The sequence below is a fragment of the Schistocerca cancellata genome, chromosome 6, assembly GCF_023864275.1.
Source record: "Schistocerca cancellata isolate TAMUIC-IGC-003103 chromosome 6, iqSchCanc2.1, whole genome shotgun sequence".
Classification (NCBI taxonomy): Eukaryota; Metazoa; Arthropoda; class Insecta; order Orthoptera; family Acrididae; genus Schistocerca; species Schistocerca cancellata.
The window spans coordinates 562,419,940-562,439,517 of record NC_064631.1 but is presented as its reverse complement, the minus strand read 5'-3'; the positions used below and the strand labels follow the sequence as shown (position 1 = coordinate 562,439,517).

The following is a 19,578-nucleotide window of genomic DNA, read 5'->3' as shown; positions in this document are numbered from 1 at the left end:
AACTTAGAACTAGTTAAACCTAAGGACATCACAAACATCCATGCCCGAGGCAGGATTCGAACCTGCGACCGTAGCGGTCTTGCGGTTCCAGGCTGCAGCGCCTTTAACCTCACGGCCACTTCGGCCGGCAAAATTTGTATATATTGCAGTATAATGTTACTGTGGCTTATGTTGTGGCATGACCAGAGAAAATGAGTGTGTGTCCTATCGTGAGGGATGTATTGATTCAGCGCATCAATAACCGGCAAGGGTATGGGAGATTTCTTTCACGTCGAAAATTATGTGCACTATAGATACTGAGATTCATTCCAGAACCACAGCCGTCAAGAGCAGACATTACCTGTGCATCGATCAGTGTCAGACTGCAGCAGCAATCGTAATATTTAATTGTAGTTACACAGGTAAATATGTTCCTGATTCCCAATACTCTTGTGATTCTTGTATGTATTTGATGATCTGTAGACAACTTTTGAGGAGTTTAACTGTCAGTGCAATATGGCGATATGTACAAAATAATTTTTTGCTGCTGAATGCCTTGTCTGTAGAAAATAATGGCGCACAGTGCTCCCACACCGGCGGCAGCAGCAGTTTGACAGGTAAATTCAGTGACAGATGGGCTGTCCCGTTAGGATTGCTAGGAAGAATGCACCCTGTGCTATTCTGGGAAGTATTGCAACATCTCTCTCGGCATTGGACCTGCACCGCAGATATGCATCATCGCGCCAGCAATGGTGCCTACGTGAACACGTATTTCGACAGGTATTTCTCAGATGTTATGTATCAAAGGGATGCTGCCGCATCATCCTTGTGGGACCCGAACTGACACCTGTGCGTGGCTCGGCAGCTGACGGCCATGTTGTCACTTTGCGGCATCTGCCGTTTCACCCCGACTCAGGCATTGGTGTTGGGTGTTGGGTGGCAGGATGTGTTTTTTATTAGTGATCTTTTGTTTAAACTATATTCCATCGATTTCACCAACCAATAGGATGCCATGAATTAAGAAAAGAATACCCCATATATGTGAATAATATCAATTTAATTAATGTGCATAAACAGTGTGGTGTTAGTGGTACAGTTTTAAAGGGGAAGGTGTGTGTGGGTGGGTGACATAGAGCAAAACAGCAGGTCAAGTGGAGAACACTATGTTAATTTGAACAATTTTTATGTACAATGCACTACAGTAGTTTAAGGGCGTTGGTGACAAAGAAGAATGCGCCAGAAATGACGTTCAAAAGCATTTGGAATACGAAAAGTGTACCAGAAAATGGTGAGAGGACATTACTAATTTGGTATCAAAGGCAGTAAAATAATTAAAGGAAATTGGGGTGACATGGAAAACCACTTAACAGAATAATTGGTTAAGTTCTGACAAAGGGCCAAAGATATAAGACACCCAGAGTACAGTGCTGAACATTGGGTTATGCAACATGTTTGCCCCAGAGTTGTTTGCATCTCTGCACATCAGTGTACTGCATTCGAGTAGTTTTCAGGTCTGTAGACTATTTACTGTGACCTCAAGCACATCGGAATGAGTGTTTTATGTCAATGTAATAAATATACTGTGTTAAATCTGTCCCTAAATAAATTGTTCCGAAATAAATAAAGTACACTCCTTTCTCTCTCCAGCAGCCCAGAAAAGCTGAGCCATTTTCCCACCACTCCCCCCTCCAGGCCGCTATCTTGGATTAAGTCACAGGAGGTATGACAGTGCCCTCTGGTGGCAGTACTGTGTACTATGTCAGTTGGACTCCAGACCTCATAGTGGGCACACTAGGTTGAGGTACTGCCTCAAATTGTTTAAGTAAAGACTGTTTAAATAAAGATATACATCCATCCTATCCAGCACAGGCTGTCCGTTTCCCGCCAGTTCCTAGGAAGAGGTGACGGTCGGATGACTAAGGTTAGTGTAGATAGCCCAAGTGCCCTTTTTCCCCACTATTTCCTTAGGATAGTAGAGGTAGCCATGGTGTGCTGCATTGTCCTGATGAAATTTGAACTTCCCACCATTTTTGGAGGAGGGGAGGGGAGGAGGGGCAGTTAAGTTAATTAATTGATCGATTTAATTAAGTAGTCAATCAAATTGATAAAAGTGAAAGGGGCGATTCCAATAACTCAGACCTGAAAGTGTACCTCTAGCAGTGAGAGGGGAGATTTCCTGAGGGGTGGGGGAAGGGAGAGGGGGTTGGGAAAGAACAGGTTAAGTGCCTGTCAATGAAAAGGAAGGATCTTGTAAGAGAAAAATAGGTTAAGTACCTGTCAATCAAAGGAGAAAAATAGGTTAAGTACCTGTCAATCAAACGAGAACAATAGGTTTGCCCCCGAGTGCATACCTGCCCCTGATGTAGGCAACCTGCACTAACAAATTGGACTTGCGCCGGATTTGGTCCACTACTATCTTTGAGTAAGGAATTTGTTTTCAACTACGACCAGTGGGGATTGGAAGAGAAAATTCATATGAAAGGAACCCTGGAAATTAGAGGTACCAAGAGAGTTGTATCAAGATCAACTAACATCAGTGCCTTAAGACATTTTTGTACAATTATGTCGACTGTTAATCTGGATGATAAATTGGCTGGAAAGTTGCGAGAATTTGGAGATGCTCTGCGCCCTACAATTCTTTCTCGTGTGTGTAATCTTGCAAGAGCAGTACGAAATACCTAGGTGGCAGCAAGCAAGAGTGGGATAATGGGCATAACAGAACTACAACTATGGTATAAGCACTGCTTTTGAGCAATATCTGGTCAACAAAACTTGCTTTTGCTTGATTCCTGGTCTAAGCATAAAAATTATAGGCCTACTGATTTAGAGCAAAGTAGCCCTTCCGAAAAATGTGACACATTGGAGTTCATACCACCTGGAACCACTGGACAAATTCAGCCTCTGGAATTTTTTTTTTTTTTTCGTGCCTATAAAACCTATTACTGCGATATCTACAGCTACACATTAAAAGATAGCCAGTTTCACTATAAACTCCACGACAGATTGTTTCGGACTTGGTTGCATACCATCACATTCTATCAGTTCTCATCACACCATTACACGAGTGTGATTCTATTATTTTTAAAGGTGGATACCTAGCTGAACTTCCTGCACGGTTTGTAGCTCCCAAGGAGTCCGCCTTCGATCTTGATAGTGCGAAACTTCGTGATCTCTGTGGCGCGCCATTTTTCATTCGGTGTTCATAGTGCAAGTTAATGGTTTCTTTTAAATATTTCTTGAATGACGACAACGTCCGTTTCGTGAAGTGTAATACTTTACACCCCGTGGAAGGCTGATCTTGTACCCGCCGGACACTCGTTTTCTGTTGCCCTCCAGACGCACGTGGTGAGTCAGCAGCTAATATTTGTCCTGTCATAATTTTTAACACAACACTTTCAAATCAGCCTTACTAAAGATTGAACTTGCGATCTCGCAGTCAATGGGTTCCTTGATAGAATGTTGCGCAAGTGTGGGATATCTACACCAAATAGGACTAATAAGGGATACTGAATGCATACAAAGAAAGGCAGCACGAATAGTAGTAAGTTTGTTTGATCCACGGGATAGCGTATCGGAGACGCTGGAAACACTGAATTGGCAGATGTCTGGAGGAGATAGATGCCAACCTTCCCGCGGAAGCCTACTTAACAGTTTTCAAGAAACAGTATTAAGCGACGAATCTAGTAGAAACCCGTATGTACCGCTCCCGTAGAGATCGCGAAAACAGTTTAACAGTTTACAGCACGCACAGAAGCATTTAAAGAGTCCTTCTTCCCGCTCTCCATACATTAATGGAATGGAAATACTCTCTAATATGTGGTACAAAGGGAAGTACCTTCCGACATGCACCTTACAGTGTTTGCAGGTATAGATGTAGATTACCTGTATCACCAAACCATTTACCTCATTTTTAAGTACTAACGATATGACAGCTTAGCATTAGCACCTACGAAGAGAGAATGAGTATGAGCAATTAATGTTTTCGTTTTCCTAAAGATGAATGAAGATCAGACATTTAGTATCATTATGGAATACGAGTAGGTCACAGTTAGTTCCTCTCGTACTTCAAGAAGAGGCAGCAAAATATCATTCTCCACAGTAATGGTAAGGCGATGATGTGGCGTCCGACTGGAGTACGATTAAGTGGGGCGGGGAAGGGAGGTGCCCCATACGTCAGTGCTGGGATCACTACTGTTTCTTACGTATATATAATTTTAATCATAGATATAATTTTCTCAGCACTGTGGTATATATTTCAGAGTAAAAGTCAGTCGTCAGCTGTACAGTTCCTCATTGATGGCTCACTCCTATTGTCAGGAAGTTCCTGGAAAACATTTAAGCATAAGCCTGTGTTACATTGTTGATTATGATAATATGATCAGCAGCTAGTCGTTAGCAAAGGATTCGAATGCATCTTATTTTATTTATCATTCACTTTTCTGTTGTAATTTCATGTAATGATTCGTTCCATGACCGTCAATATTACGAGTCCTCAGTATGGTCCTACAAAACTAGACGTGTAATTAAGGATTTTGTCCTTAAAAATATTAGAAAAATTATAAATCAATAATTTGATACTTTCCACAGCTCCAAATTTGATGTTTTCCATAATTCTTTTACTTTGGATAACTAGGAAGCAATTTGGAATACTGTTGCTGCTGCTGCATAACTGATTAAAGCAGAAACCCGGGAAGACGATCAAGTGCATAACAAAACTTAAGATTATCGTTGTCTATCTCTGTTTTCCGATAACGAAAGAAAAAATTGCGACTAAGTGTTCCTTTTTCCCGCGCGCTGTTCGTCGAGATTGGAACGCCAAAGAAACAGTCTGATGTTGGTTCAAAGAATTCTTTGCAAACCACTTGTAAGAACTACAGAGTAGTCACGAAGATGTACATCTGAGTTGTGACATGCAAACAAGTAAAATGTCCTTCCATACGTCTCTTTAAAGGCTTTTGGGCCAAGTTAATTCCAGACACTGGATGCACATTATTAGGATTTAAAAGTGGTGCATTGACTGGAAACTGGGACCCATTTAAGCAGTTATTCTTGCCGCGCTCCGTGCGTGAATGGAATGGGTAGAAACCCCGTGTGTTGATGGGAAGTACCCTCCGCCGTGCACTTTATAGTTGCTTGCAGATAATGTATGTCCATGTATACCTTAATGCGCTTTATGATTCTCTGTCAGTCCCCCAGGCAAGCCAAAGACTACAAAATCAAACCTAATTACTACTACTCTTACTACTACTACTACTACTACTACTACAAGTATGTTGGCGTATTCGTTCTGCAAGAGTAAAAGTTAATGACAAAAGTTGCCGAAAACCTAAAAAAAAAAAAAAAACTTTTTCTTACTTCAGGATCATTAACTTACTTTAATTTTTTTCCGCACCGACTAATTCTGTTTAAATACAGGCTTACGCTTCTACCCAATACCGGTACTGACCACTCTCACTATCGTGTAATTCATATATTTCATAGACATCCCATCACCTAACTGGCGGCACTAGTAATTCTGTAGCCTAATTTAGTAACACCAAATTGTTTAAGCAACTGTTATGCAATGCTGTCGTATCTTGATCTTAACGGCGAACTTGGCACGATCGATGTAGTTAACCTTCACCAACTAGTGACGTCACTCACAGCTGGTATCAGCGGGATAGCAGCAAACGATGGAAGACTCGCCCAGATGTTGAACCTAGGCTACGCCTTTCTGTTTGCGTAGCGTATGTAAACTCAGGTCATGCTGTATAAGAAGCCAGTATTAATATTCCCGTCCATGCCGAATTTCAATGGCAGAACGAAAGCAGTTGCAATTCTGCCACGTCGGGTATCGGTCAAACGTAAGCTAGTGATGCGCCTTTTTGAATAGATTAAATTCCTGTTACACATGTCAAGTTACAGATATATTTTCGTTGATTAACAAGCAATTGTACTAATAACCACTGGGCCCTATTTCATAAGTTATGATAATACGGATGTGGGATCGACATGTTATGCCGAAGTGTCCTATTTAACGAAGTTGTGCCGAAGTACCACATTTTTTAAATATCGGTACTGAAATTCAGTTCATTGACGTAATTGACAAAATTTTCAGAGTAAACCATTAAGATCGTGAACTGCCAATAACCTTACTAGAATATTTGCATGCATTTCAGTCTGTCATGTTTAACTAGGAAGGACTTTTCAAGGTTTTTAGATGTTGCGAGAGATAAAATTTAACGTATTCTTATGACTTAGGGTGGCAGGTTTCGGTATAGAATGTGGGCACTGAAAATTCGGGTTATGGATTATGAACATTTTGTTTCTACGTGTTAGAAATCTTCGGTATAGAATTAACTGTTTTAACTGTAACACATAATTTATCTTGTGCACATTGCTTTTGCCACACTAACATTAGAAGCATTGTAATTAGTTATTACCACAAATATTCGTGTGAAGCACTACTTCTTGATTTTCTGGTTATAAATGTTTGCACAATTTTTGCCTCAGATGTTGCTATCAGTACATAAATTCATTTGTTGAGATTTAAGGAAATGCACCTACTGTGCAGTGAAGAACCATGTTACTGAGTGTTCATTTTAATGTAAGCAACAGAAGTGTATTTCAGCAAGATTTCTGTACCATTCAGCTTAGCAGCAGTTAATACATTCACAGTGAGGTAAAGCACACAGACATCAAATATGTGGAATTTCACAACTCTCTTCATTCCAAATTATAACACTTTACACAGTGCCATTGTGCAAGGTATCTCAGACAGACAACTCATTTATTAAATTACTGGTATGTTATCCCATCGTAATGGATCCACTGCATCATTATTTCCAAACAGAAGACACTCCCTCAGTGTTAATTTACTTCATATGATTCATTGCTTGAACAAGTGTTATGTATTGTATGATTTGAGATATAATAGAATCCCCATATTACTTATTTGCAAACCATGTATTATTGTACAACATTTGACCTAATTTAAATGTATGTTTTTTTTTTTTAACCCACAGGTACAACGAATGTGGAAAGAAACTACCACTTCTACCATCCAGCCCAAATAATACAGACTTGCAGAAACCCAACATGAAGTTCTGTGCAAGACAACTTTCTGAGCGGAAGATATTGGTGGATATTTTAGCCATTCTTTTTGGCATTGGAACCTGGATTGCAGTAAATGGACTGTTTGTCCAACTGCCACTGCTTGTGCAGACACAACCTGAAGGATGGAATCTCCCATCATACATATGTATTATTATACAAATTGCAAACATTGGACCTTTATTGTATGCAATTCTGCAGAAAACCTTTCCAGGAGTATTAAGGGATAGTATCATAATATATGCAATACTCTTAATTGGAACTGTTGCTCTTTTGTTACTGCCATTCCTCTACAAAGAGACTACTTACATCGATGGTGAAGAGCACAGCACAGCTCTGCTTGCACTTTCATTTTTTATTGCTTTAGTGGGCTGTACCAGTTCAGTACTCTTTATGCCTTTTATGAGAAACTATAAAGAAATGTATTTGATTTCTTATTTTGTTGGAGAAGGACTTAGTGGGTTTCTACCAAGCATTGTGGCTCTAGTACAAGGGGTAGGAGGAAATCCTACATGCGTGAATCAGACTCTCACAAATTCAAGTAATCAAAATGGAAATTCAGAGGTTACTCTTGTTCCATACACGCCACCACCAAATTTTTCGACAACAGCTTTTCTTTTCTTCCTTTTTGGAACACTTTTCATCAGTACTATTTCTTTCGCATTACTGAATAATCTACAGACGTGCAAAGATGAGAAAGTTCCTTCTCCAGATAAAAACACCTCACGACAGAGAGAGAAAGCATCAGATACACAAGAAGAGCCAGGTCTTCATGATGGACTATTAAGTCAACAAAGCACATGTGAAGAATTGAAAGATCTCTGTACAACACCTACAACAGAAGTGTTCCAGCAACCAATAGAGATGATGTCAGTAACAGCAACATTATCACCCTGTAGTTATTATTGTTTGATGTTCTTGATGGCATGGGTTTGTGCTTTTGGAAATGGAATATTCCCAAGCATTCAGTCATATTCTTGCTTACCGTATGGCAACATAGCATACCATCTGTCTGTCACATTGTCAAGCATGGCTAATCCAGTGGCATGCTTTCTCGGATTTTTCTTGCCATACTCCTCAATCAGGGCAATATCATTCCTAACAGCATTCAGTACTGTTTTTGCAATATACATAGGTATTACTGCAGTCATGAGCCCTACACCTCCGCTAGTTGGATATCCGAGTGGAGAATTCCTTGTGGTAAGTAAGCTAATTTTATGTTTTTATCCTTTCTTTGAATACATGTAATAAAACTTCTTTAATTCTTTAAAGAATGTTTGAGTAAATTTCTTTTCTGGCAAAAACTGATGTTATAAAGATTTATGCTTAGTGTACTACTTCACTAGTCACAGTGTGTTGTCAAAACATTGTCCAAGAATGGTAACAACAACTCTGCTTAATATCTGGAAGTATATCCTTAAACAGCATCCATCCTGCAGTCAACAATCTGCCCTATCCGAACACGTCTGCATTTATTCTTGAAGCAGCTTATTTTCATATTAGATTACTTGACGTAAAAGTGCAAATAAAAATTGGAGGTGCCACAGTTTGAAAAGTTAGCAAATATTTACATTGATATCTTCAAAACACTGATCCTACTGTGTTGCATGTAATGATATGTCCTCTAATATAGGACTATCAATGAGTGCGGAGAAGAAGCAATGTTAACAACGTACACATTTGTAGCAATGAAAATAAAGGAGAAAACCAACTGATAAAAGAACCACACTAAACACTTCCTGAGAAATTAAATGTAAAGACAAGATAACATTGGCTGTATCAAGTGCACTTTGAAAAAAATTTAAGAAAGCATTCAGTGGACAAGATCATATACACAAAACCTATAAAATTTGATTCTCATGTCCTAATGAATGTGCCCTCAGACTGTGAGAAAGTATCTTCCACATGAACAAAAACATACTTCTCCAATATAAGTCACATGTAATATTTAACACCACCATGCGAACAGCCCCTGAAGGCCAACAAAGGTACTGAATGGCCACCATGTCATTCTTAACCCTTAACCATCACCAGATGCAGATACAGAGGGGCTGGTGGTCAGCACACCACTCTCCCAGTCATTGTCAGTTTTCGTGGCTGGTGCTGCAACTTCTCAATCAAGTATCAAGGGCAGAGTGCACCTCGCTTGCCAACACCATTCGGGAGATCTGTCAAATTGCTAGGCAAGCCCAACAGTGCTTAACTTTAGTGACCTGGAGGGAACTGGTGTTACCACTGCAGTGAGGCTGTTGGCCAACGTGATATGTAAAGATTTTCTGAAATATATAAGCTTTGTATACATGTGAAAAGTGTCATCACATACCAAAGTAATAATGGAGCATACATTCCATCACCAATACATTTGTCATGTGCTTCTCAGGTGATACAATTTGTTATTTAGATTTAAAAAAATAAAAAAGGAACCCTATGGCCATTTTGTGGCACTTGCCACTTATGATGCATGTACCTGTGATCTATACATGCTGCACCAACTTTTGCAGGTGGTGTGGAACTGTTCATACTTCGATTAGCTTGACACCACGTTTCTGCTTGGTTTTGATTTTCATACGTGGTCATGTACAAAGGACAAAAACTAGAGTGAAGAAATGTCAATCATTATGAGTTCATCTCTATTGTGGAAGACTTGTCGAGTGCAACCACACCCTTTGCTATCATTAGACAAGTATTGGTTGCATGAGATTCAGTTTTGTACATGATCATGCTGGAAGGAAACTGCTAATTTTTAATGTTATATGTTGTGGGACACATTGTTTATTATTAGCCACTTATCTATCTCACTTTTCATATGAGATAGCTACCATATTTTTCTGGCTTCTGAAAGTTTTACTGTAAGAATTTGTAGAGAAAGTACCCATTAAGACCAATTTAAAAAAAAATTTCAGTGATATATATCATCAAATAATTTTGAACCGACCGACCCCATAGTTCAATGATCATCTCCAGAAAATAAATGTTGTAACAATTATTTAATGTATTCATTGCCTGCATCTACAGGATTATTCTGCAATTCTCAATTAATTGCCCAGTAGAGGGCTCCTCGAACCATCTTCAAGCTATTTCTCTACTTTTCCACTCTCGAATGGCCTGTGGGAAAATTGAACACTTAAATCTTTCCACACGAACTCTGATTTCTCAAATTTTATTATGACGATTCCTTTCTATGTAGGCAGCAACCAACAAAATATTTTCACACTCTGAGGAGAAAGTCCTGCTGCAGTGACAAACTCCTTTGTTTTAACTATTGCCAACACAATCCATGTACCAAATCCATTGCAAACACTCCCCTCTTTTGTGCTAGTACAAAACGAGCTGCCCATCTTTGAACTTTTCTGATGCCCTCAAACAATCCTACCTGATGCAGATCCCACACCGCACAGCAATCCTCCAGAAGTGTGGGGGACAAGTGTAGTGTAAGCAGTCTCTATAGTAGTCCTGTTGGATTTTTTAAGTTTTCTGCCAATGAATCCCAGTCTTTAGTTTGCTTTACCCCAACATGATCTATTTGAGTGCTCCAATTGAAGTTATTCATAATTGTAATCCGTAAGTACTTAGCTGAATTTACAGCCTTCAGATCTGGGAGATTTATTGTGTAACCAAAATTTAGCAGATTCCTTTTAGTATTCATGTGGATGACTTCACACTTTTAATTATTTAGAGTCAATTGTCACTTTCGCAACATACAAATATCTTGTCTAAATTGTTTTGTAATTTGTTTTGAACATATGACAACTTTATAAGATGGTAAATAACATCACCTACAAACAATCTAAGAGGGGTACACAGATTGTCTCCTAAATCATTTATGTAGATTAGGAACAGCAGTGGCCAATGGCCTTGCCACAGTGGATACACTGGTTCCCGTCAGATCACTGAACTTAAGTGCTGTCGGGCATGGCCTGCACTTGGATGGGTGACCACCCAGTCTGCCATGAGCTGTTGCCATTTTCTGCATTGCAGTCAGCCTCGTGATGCCAATTGAGAAGCTACTCGACTGAATAGTAGTGGCTCCGGTCAAAGAAAACCATCATCATGATCGGGAGAGCAGTGTGCTGACCGTAAGTGCCTCCTATCCACAACCTCAGCAAAGGATAACACGGCAGTCGTGTGGTCCCGATGGGCCACTTGTGGCCTGAAAATGGAGTGCAGGAACAGCAGCAGGCCTATAAACCTCATTGGGGCCAGATATTACTATACTTTCATTTTACTTCATCACTTTCTGCTAGTTACTTCTTGACATGAAATCATGAATCCAATCTCACCACTGAGAAGATACTCCACAGACAAGCAATTTAACTAGAAATTGCTTCTGAGGAACAGTGTCAAAGACCTTCTGGAAATCAAAAACATATGGAATCAATTTGATATTCCCTGTCAACAGCACTCTTTACTTCATAAGAATAGAGAGCTAGTTGTGTTCAACAAGAATGATAATTTCTGAATATGTGTTTGTCAATAAATCGTTTTCTTTGAGAATTCATAATGTTTGAATGCAGTATATGTTCCAAAATCATACTGCAAATCAGCTTCAGTAATATAGGTCTGTAATTCGGCGGATTACTCTTACATTCTTTCCGTCACTAATTAATTGGTGATTGTATAAGTGAATAAACATATTTGAAAATTTATCAACCATTATTGCCTCCATCATGATACTACGTTCTATTTTTTTTTTCTCCACTTGATGTCACACCATTTGGATTTGTCTTGCACTTTACTATGTGTAGAGCTACATGTGATTCTCAACAAACTAGTCTAGACAAGAACGAATAACTGATTGAAAGAATAAGTATCTCATCTGTTTATAGTCTCCAATGGTATTAAAAACTATAAATGTGTATCCGGCAAATAATACTGGTACACCACATAGTAACACTCTTGTTTATAGCAATAAGGCAAATTTATATTCTGCTGGGTACCTTGAGCTGTAGGAATCCAAAGCAATGAAGAAACCAACGCATTGGTGATATACAGGGTGAATCAGAACTGCACAGACAGAATTTTGGAGTGTGTTCAGTGATACAAGCATTATATTTTGGGTGACCTGTGGTCTCTGGTATGTTCATTAGAGAATAACAAAATAATAATGATTTACTTGTATTTGCTACCAGAATTATCACTGTTTCTGCGAAAATACTTCCACAACAGTGAAAATATAGGTAATATGGAATTGCCAAAGCACAGTAACGCAAAAGTATCTGGTTATTCGTGGGAAACAATGTACACATGAAAAACCACTGTGATGTGGCTGCCATCACTGCAGGTGCAGCTGAGAGTAATGTCATTGTGCTCCTTTCCCAATCCATTGAGTGACTCCATAGGTGAGATGCACATTGGCATCAGTATACTTACCATAATACACTGTATCACTGTACACAAGTTGAGACAGTACTGAATGCAAGATTGAGCACCGAGAGTAAAGTAGGTCTTACTATTCTCGACAGCAAGCATCATGAGTGAACAGAACAAATTGGTTTGCAAACAAGACACAGCACACACTGTTGGCATTTGGACTTTGTGCAGATATTTTAAATGAAATATCAATACAAGGGATAATAAATCAAACAACATTGATTTACTCTGTAATGAGCAACCAGAAACCAAAGTCCCTTAAACCAAAGTATTTCATAAATATCCCTAAACAACCTCTGAAATTTTATAGGCTTAGATCTGGTTCACAGTGTATATGTATTTCGGCCTGGTAAGCTAGTCCCACTTAAATACAATCCCATCGCTGAGGATGAAAGAAATTTATCAACAGTGTCTGAAAGTACATTATAACAAGATAAGATTGAAAATCAAATTTCAGGCATTAGAGGATGACATGTCAGCCTATTAAAAGACAAGATGTACATTTAACAAGGTTAAAGACAGGACACTGCCCTGTAATCCAAATTTAACTCCTCTGGAGAGGTTATAAATCAGTTAACAGAAACTACAGTATACCAGTCTTAGTGCAACTCATTTTAACTTCTTGTGCTTGATACGTAAACAAAAGGATACCTTTGCATTTGGAAACTTACCCTCACATTTGGGTGACGTATGAATGAGTGGAGTGAAAATTTTGTAATTCTCGCTCACTCTCCCTCTACATCTATGTACATACTCTGCAAACCACTGTAAAGTGCATGGCAGATGGTACTCAGCATGGTATGACATGTTTGGGTTCTTCCCATTCACTTCACATATGGAGTGAGGAAAGAATGACTGGTTAAATACCCCTGTGCATGCTGTAATTAGTCTAATTTTGACTTCAGTGGTTATAAGAGCAATATGTAGGGAGCTGAAGAATGCCTGTAGCTTCTGCACTTGATATTGGATTTGAAATTTTGTAAGTAGGATTTTGCGGGATAATATTCACTGATCATGAGTCTGCCAATTCAGGTTTTTCATTTCTGTGATGCTGTCCCATGAGGCAAAAAAACTATGGTCATTCATGACACCCATCCTTTTCTGCGTTCAATATGCCCTGTTAGTCCTGTTTGGTATGGGTCACACGTACCTTAACAATATTTTAGGATGGGATATACAAGTGATTTGACATTCTCCTTTGCAGGCAATGGATTTTTCCAGTATCCTGCCAATGAACTTACATCTGCCACCTGCCTTAGCTATGACTCTGCCTATGTCGTGATCCTCTTTTAAATCCCTGCAAACTGTTACACACTAGTATTTGTATGAGTAGACTGATAGGACTCGAATTGTGAATAATTGATTCTGTGGTCATTGGATACTATGATTTTCTTTGTAAGGTGCATAATCTTATATTTATGAATATTTAAGGCAAGTTACTAATCTTTGCACTATTTTGAAATCTGATAATATTTCAACAGTTTTTTTATTTTATTTTATTTTTTTGTTTTTTGAGGCAGTACTTCAATATAAATAACATAATCTGTGAAAGTCTGATGTTACTATTAATATTGTTTGGTATGTCATTAATACACAATATGAACTGTAAGGGTCTCAACATACACTCTTGGTTCATATCTGGACTAACTTCTATCAGTTACCCTCCATCCACGATAATGTTTCACATTCTCCCTTCAAGAAACGCTTAATGCAGTCACAAATTTCACTTCACACCCATTGTGATCATGCTTTCTATAATAAGCAGAGGAGTGGTACTGAATCAAATGCTTTATAGAGGTCGAGAAATACAGGGTGATTCAAAAAGAATACCACAACTTTAGGAATTGCAATGACAAAAGGCAGAGCTAAGCACTATCTGTCAGCGAATTAAGGGAGCTATAAAGTTTCATTTAGTTGTACATTTGTTCGCTTGAGGCGCTGTTGACTAGGCGTCAGCGTCAGTTGATGCTAAGATGGCGACCGCTCAACAGAAAGCTTTTTGTGTTATTGAGTACGGCAGAAGTGAATCGACGACAGTTGTTCAGCGTGCATTTCGAACGAAGTATGGTGTTAAACCTCCTGATAGGTGGTGTATTAAACGTTGGTATAAACAGTTTACAGAGAATGGGTGTTTGTGCAAAGGGAAAAGTTCTGGACGTCCGAGAACGAGTGATGAAAATGTAGCACGCATCCAGCAAGCATTTGTTCGCAGCCCAGGAAAATCGACTCGCAGAGCTAGCAGAGAGCTGCAAATTCCACAATCAACTGTATGGAGAGTCCTACGAAAAAGGTTAGTTATGAAACCTTATCGTGTGAAATTGGTTCAAGCACTGTCTGCAGCTGATAAGATTAAAAGAATCAATTTCTGTGATTTTATCCTTGCTCAAATGGAAACAGATGAATCTTTCGTTTCAAAGATTGTGTTTAGTGATGAAGCAACTTTCCACAATAACGGGAAAGTCAACCGTCACAATGTCTGTATATGGGGCACTGAGAATCCGCGGGAAACAACTCAGTATGAACGTGACTCGCCTAAGGTGAACGTTTTCTGTGCCATTTCAGCCAATAAAGTTTTTGGTCCCTTTTTCTTCGAAGGTGCTACTGTAACTGGACTACAATATCAGGAGATGTTAGAGAATTGGCTGTTCCCTCAGCTCGAACAAGAAGCACAACAATTCATACTTCAGCAGGATGGAGCGCCACCACATTGGCACTTATCTGTCCGTAACTACCTGAATGTCAACTACCCGAGGCGATGGATCGGCCGCCAGGCAGCCCATGACAGAGCACTTCATCACTGGCCTCCAAGAAGCCCTGATCTTACCCCCTGCGATTTTTTCTTATGGGGGAATGTTAAGGATATGGTGTTTCGGCCACCTCTCCCAGCCACCATTGATGATTTGAAACAAGAAATAACAGCAGCTATCCAAACTGTTACGCCTGATATGCTACAGAGAGTGTGGAACGAGTTGGAGTATTGGGTTGATATTGCTCGAGTGTCTGGAGGGGGCCATATTGAACATCTCTGAACTTGTTTTGAGTGAAAAAAAACCTTTTTAAACACTCTTTGTAATGATGTATAACAGAAGGTTATATTATGTTTCTTTCATTAAATACACATTTTTAAATGTTGTGGTATTCTTTTTGAATCACCCTGTACTATTTACTTGGTTGCCATGATCTATGATGATTACGTCGTCATGCTCAAGCACAAGTTGGGATTCAAATGATAGATGTTTCCCGAATTCATGCTGGTTGGTATGGATGTCATTCTGTTTGAAGTACCTCATTATGTTTGAATCAGAATATGTTGCAAGATTCTAAGATGAATTGACATTGAGGGTATTGGATAGTAGTTTTATCGGTCTGATTTGTGCTTCCTTCTAGCCACTGGGCACCATCTTTGTGTCTGTAGTATATTATGATAGACATCTACCTTTGTAAATTGTAGTTTTATCACATTTCTAAGCAAATTTCTCTTTGCTTTTAACAGATGTCTCCCAGCAGAAACTGAAATAATAGTGTCACTGGTGTATGAAAGGAACCCTAAGTAAAAAAAAATGCATTGAAACACCAACCAGTTCAGAGAGAGAATGATACAAAATGGCCAAGATAAACAAATATATGCAACTAATTTTACATTGTAGAAAGTAATGACCAGATAGTCCATGGACACCAAACACATAGCAAGCTATTTTCACAATCACTTTCTAAATGTAACTGATAAACTTTGTATGGTCAGGTTAAAAGAAAGAAAAAAAAAAAAAATCACCGTATATGTGACAAGCAATGTCATAAGGATTCAATCAATTTTAGGCCACTCAAACTTGTTCCAGGAAAATTGGGAAGGTAATTAAACCTAAAAAAAATTTTTAAAAATCATGGAGCCAATAACATTTGAAGCAAAATATTACAAGCACAATTTTCTGATCTAGCTCCTGTACTCAGTCTTATATTTAATGCGTAACTTTCACTAGATGTCTCTGACAATAGGCTGAAGTACATCATTGTTAAACCTTCTTTGAGAAAGTAGGAGGACAGATATTAGTAACTACTGCTCTGTTTCACTATTAATTTCTTTCTCGAAACTTTTGGAAAAGTTAATGTATTCAAGAATAATGGTGCATATCTGCTAATATAAGATGCTGAGTCAGCCATAATTTGGATTCCAGAAGGTCTTTTCCATGGGACATGTAATACAGCAGTGGTTGTCAGCCTAATCCCTACCACCCACTACCTACTGTAAAAAAAGACATAACAACACATCACCCTCACAGTACATTTACTCTCTTATGGGAACGATCAGGCACAGTTTCAAAATAATAGCATCATTCATAAATAGAACATAAGAATAAAAATGACCTTCGCTACCCACAACCCGTAACTGTACTCTTGCACAGACAGAAACAAAGTTTGCAGTTATAAAAATATTTTACCACCTGTGTGCTGGCAGATAATTTTTAAAAACATAGACAAATTTCTGTGTACACAGTATGTATGTGGTTAGCTTACATTTATCAAATTTTTAATGTAGATTAAGGTTTTAAAAAATCAAATTATGTAAATGGCCAGCATATAGCAATGTTTTCATAGAGAAAATTTATCTTCTTTGTAAATCTACTGACACATTACTGATCTCAGAGAATCATGCCATGCCAAATATGAGCTGTGGAACACAAAAAAAACACAACTAAACCCTTACTAGGGTATTAAAACTTTCTACCTTACTTAGATAAGATAGTGCACTCAAAAATTTCCAATTTCTATTTTTTTCTGTATAACCAACAAAATCCTTTTGTTTTAACTGTTCATAGCTCAGGCTGTGCCATGTACTTGGTGCACATTTCTGGTATAAATGCTGAATGAAACTGGCAGACTATATGCAGCTATTGTCACAGCAAATACACCTGTTATCAAGCAATATAATTATGACCTATTCAGCCTTGTAATTATAAATACTAATTATATTTATATTGTCATAGTTAATGAATTGATCACTAACTCCAGGCTCTATTATTGTTTACGTTATTTTAAAATTTTATTATAACTATTTTACATATCTTTGACAACAGTTATAAAGGAAAAAGTACTTTCACATTCAGCATTTACAAAGATTCATTCAGATTTGGAACTATGAACTATCAGTATATGATGGAACCATTCTGCCCCATGCAAAACTACTGTTTTTCTAGTTCTTTCTTTTCTCAGACAAAAGTAATTCTTTCCAGAAAATACTTATTTGTGTTGCAAAAAACCAGTGGGAAATTAAGCTATTAAGCACAACAATAATCGGTCAACAATACAAACAGAATGAAACAATGAGACTGCTGACGTGTCATTTTCAGTACTACACAAATGCTCTGCACTTACTGTGTATGAAACTAAAAAAAAAAGCAGCTTAGTGTTGGACAGGTTTGCAGTGCATAAATTTTTACTGATTCACACAGCACTCAGACAGCAACACTTTAATATGGAAGTTACATATCTGTATCGTGTTAGTAACATAAGTAAAAGCCTGATCTTTTTCCTCTCTTTTCTTTCAGGTTACTTCATGGATCCTTTTCACGGGAGGCATTTCCTATATCAAGATGTCAATAGCATCTCTGTTTCGCCGAGAGGAAGGTCGAGCTTTGGTCTGGTGTGGTGCAGCACAACAAATGGGTTCTGCTATTGGATCTGTTGTTATTTTCATCTTAGTTAATTATTCAGACATTTTTCACTCTTACAGCCCATGCTGACACCAAGTTGAAATTATGTCTCAGGTTTTAAACTCCTGTACAAAGATCAGTATTATACATTTGCCTGTATGAGTATTATGACTGGTTATGCGATGACTGTTGTAATGTGTTGTATATGAATTTTTTTTTACATGTAAAATAAATTATTCTTTTTTAGGAACTTTGTTGTAAATGATTTATGAGGAGATACAACTCTGAAACAATAACATGTACCATTTCAAAAAGACCTCTTATGGGTAATTCTTCAAAACTACTAAATTTGTTTCCGATGATATTTCTTTGTAATAACCCATACTAGTGAGACAAACAAGCAAATACTGAAAAATTGGAAAAAAATATGTTTTGAAATCTGTCCACTCTTCCATATCAACTTTTTTTCAATATCCACAAAATGAATTATTTCATTCCATGACTTAATAACATTCAAATCAGAATAGTAGCCACACACAATGAGGTATTTCATTGTATCAAGTCTACTAAACTATATGTGAGACTAATATTTATTATATAATGGCATTATTTAACAAACTATTTTTGCATTTCTTTCTTGTTCCTCCATTTTTAGATCATTTCTACTCTCTCAACCTATTTGCTTATTTAAATCAATGGGAAACTACTAAACTACGTATAACTTTTAGAAAAACACTTCTTGTATAGCATAAATATTTATCAAACTGAAAGCCGTAACCCAATAAAAAGTTCTCTGTAAACATGCCACATATAATTCGGTTAAAATCCCAAGCTTTTGAGACTACCCCCATCATTGTCAGAGGTTAAGTAAAGGACTTAGACACATGTTTCACTCAAGCAGGAAAATTAAAGAAATCCTGCAAGCTGTTAAATACAATCTCAGCATGGGAGAGCCACGGATTTATAATATTCCTTGCCAGTGTCGCAGCAGTTACATGGGCCAGTCTATATAGGCTTTTGCCGATTGATGTGTTCAAAATCACTGTCTCCTGAAGTACAGAAATACTGAAAAATTAGTGGTGGCTGAGCACAGCTTTTTAAATGGACACAAGATTATGTTTGAACATATGAGGATTCTGGTCCATGCTTCAAACTATTTAGACTATGATTAGATACAATGGAAATTAGACACTGTGATAAAAAATTCAGTAGAGACAGCAGTTATGCACTTAGCAATGCATGGAAGCATGCATCTTTGGACATAGTGGGCACCACCTCAGTACACCTTATTTCTGTTATGTCATCATGATGTACTCCAGCTAATCAGATGCTGTTGTTTGAGCACAGAAGTGCGAGCCTTGCCATTTCATGACAGTTAGATTTAGCCCCCATCAATGATGAAGGAGGTAGTCATTGAAAGCTTGGCATTTGGTCTGAATTTGATGCAGCAAGGTAACTGAAAACTTTTTATCCAAGTACTTCATTTGCA

General features: G+C 38.1%; 1 protein-coding gene across 5 annotated transcripts in view; it reads left to right on the top strand.

Moving 5' to 3' along the window:
- LOC126191086 (solute carrier family 52, riboflavin transporter, member 3-B-like) overlaps positions 1–18,339 on the top strand; it is a 113,467-nt gene extending 95,128 nt beyond the window's left edge. For 2 of the 5 annotated variants that reach the window (XM_049931808.1, XM_049931811.1), the window contains exons 2-3: positions 6,984–8,271; positions 17,985–18,339. In XM_049931808.1, coding sequence (XP_049787765.1) covers positions 7,057–8,271; positions 17,985–18,179 — 1,410 coding nt within the window. In that variant the 5' untranslated portion in view covers positions 6,984–7,056 and the 3' untranslated portion in view covers positions 18,180–18,339. Of the gene's footprint in view, positions 1–5,572; positions 5,823–6,136; positions 6,641–6,983; positions 8,272–17,984 lie in introns of those variants that run through there. The other 3 variants (XM_049931809.1, XM_049931806.1, XM_049931810.1) reach the window with 3 other exon arrangements.
- The last annotated feature ends 1,239 nt before the right edge of the window (positions 18,340–19,578 follow it).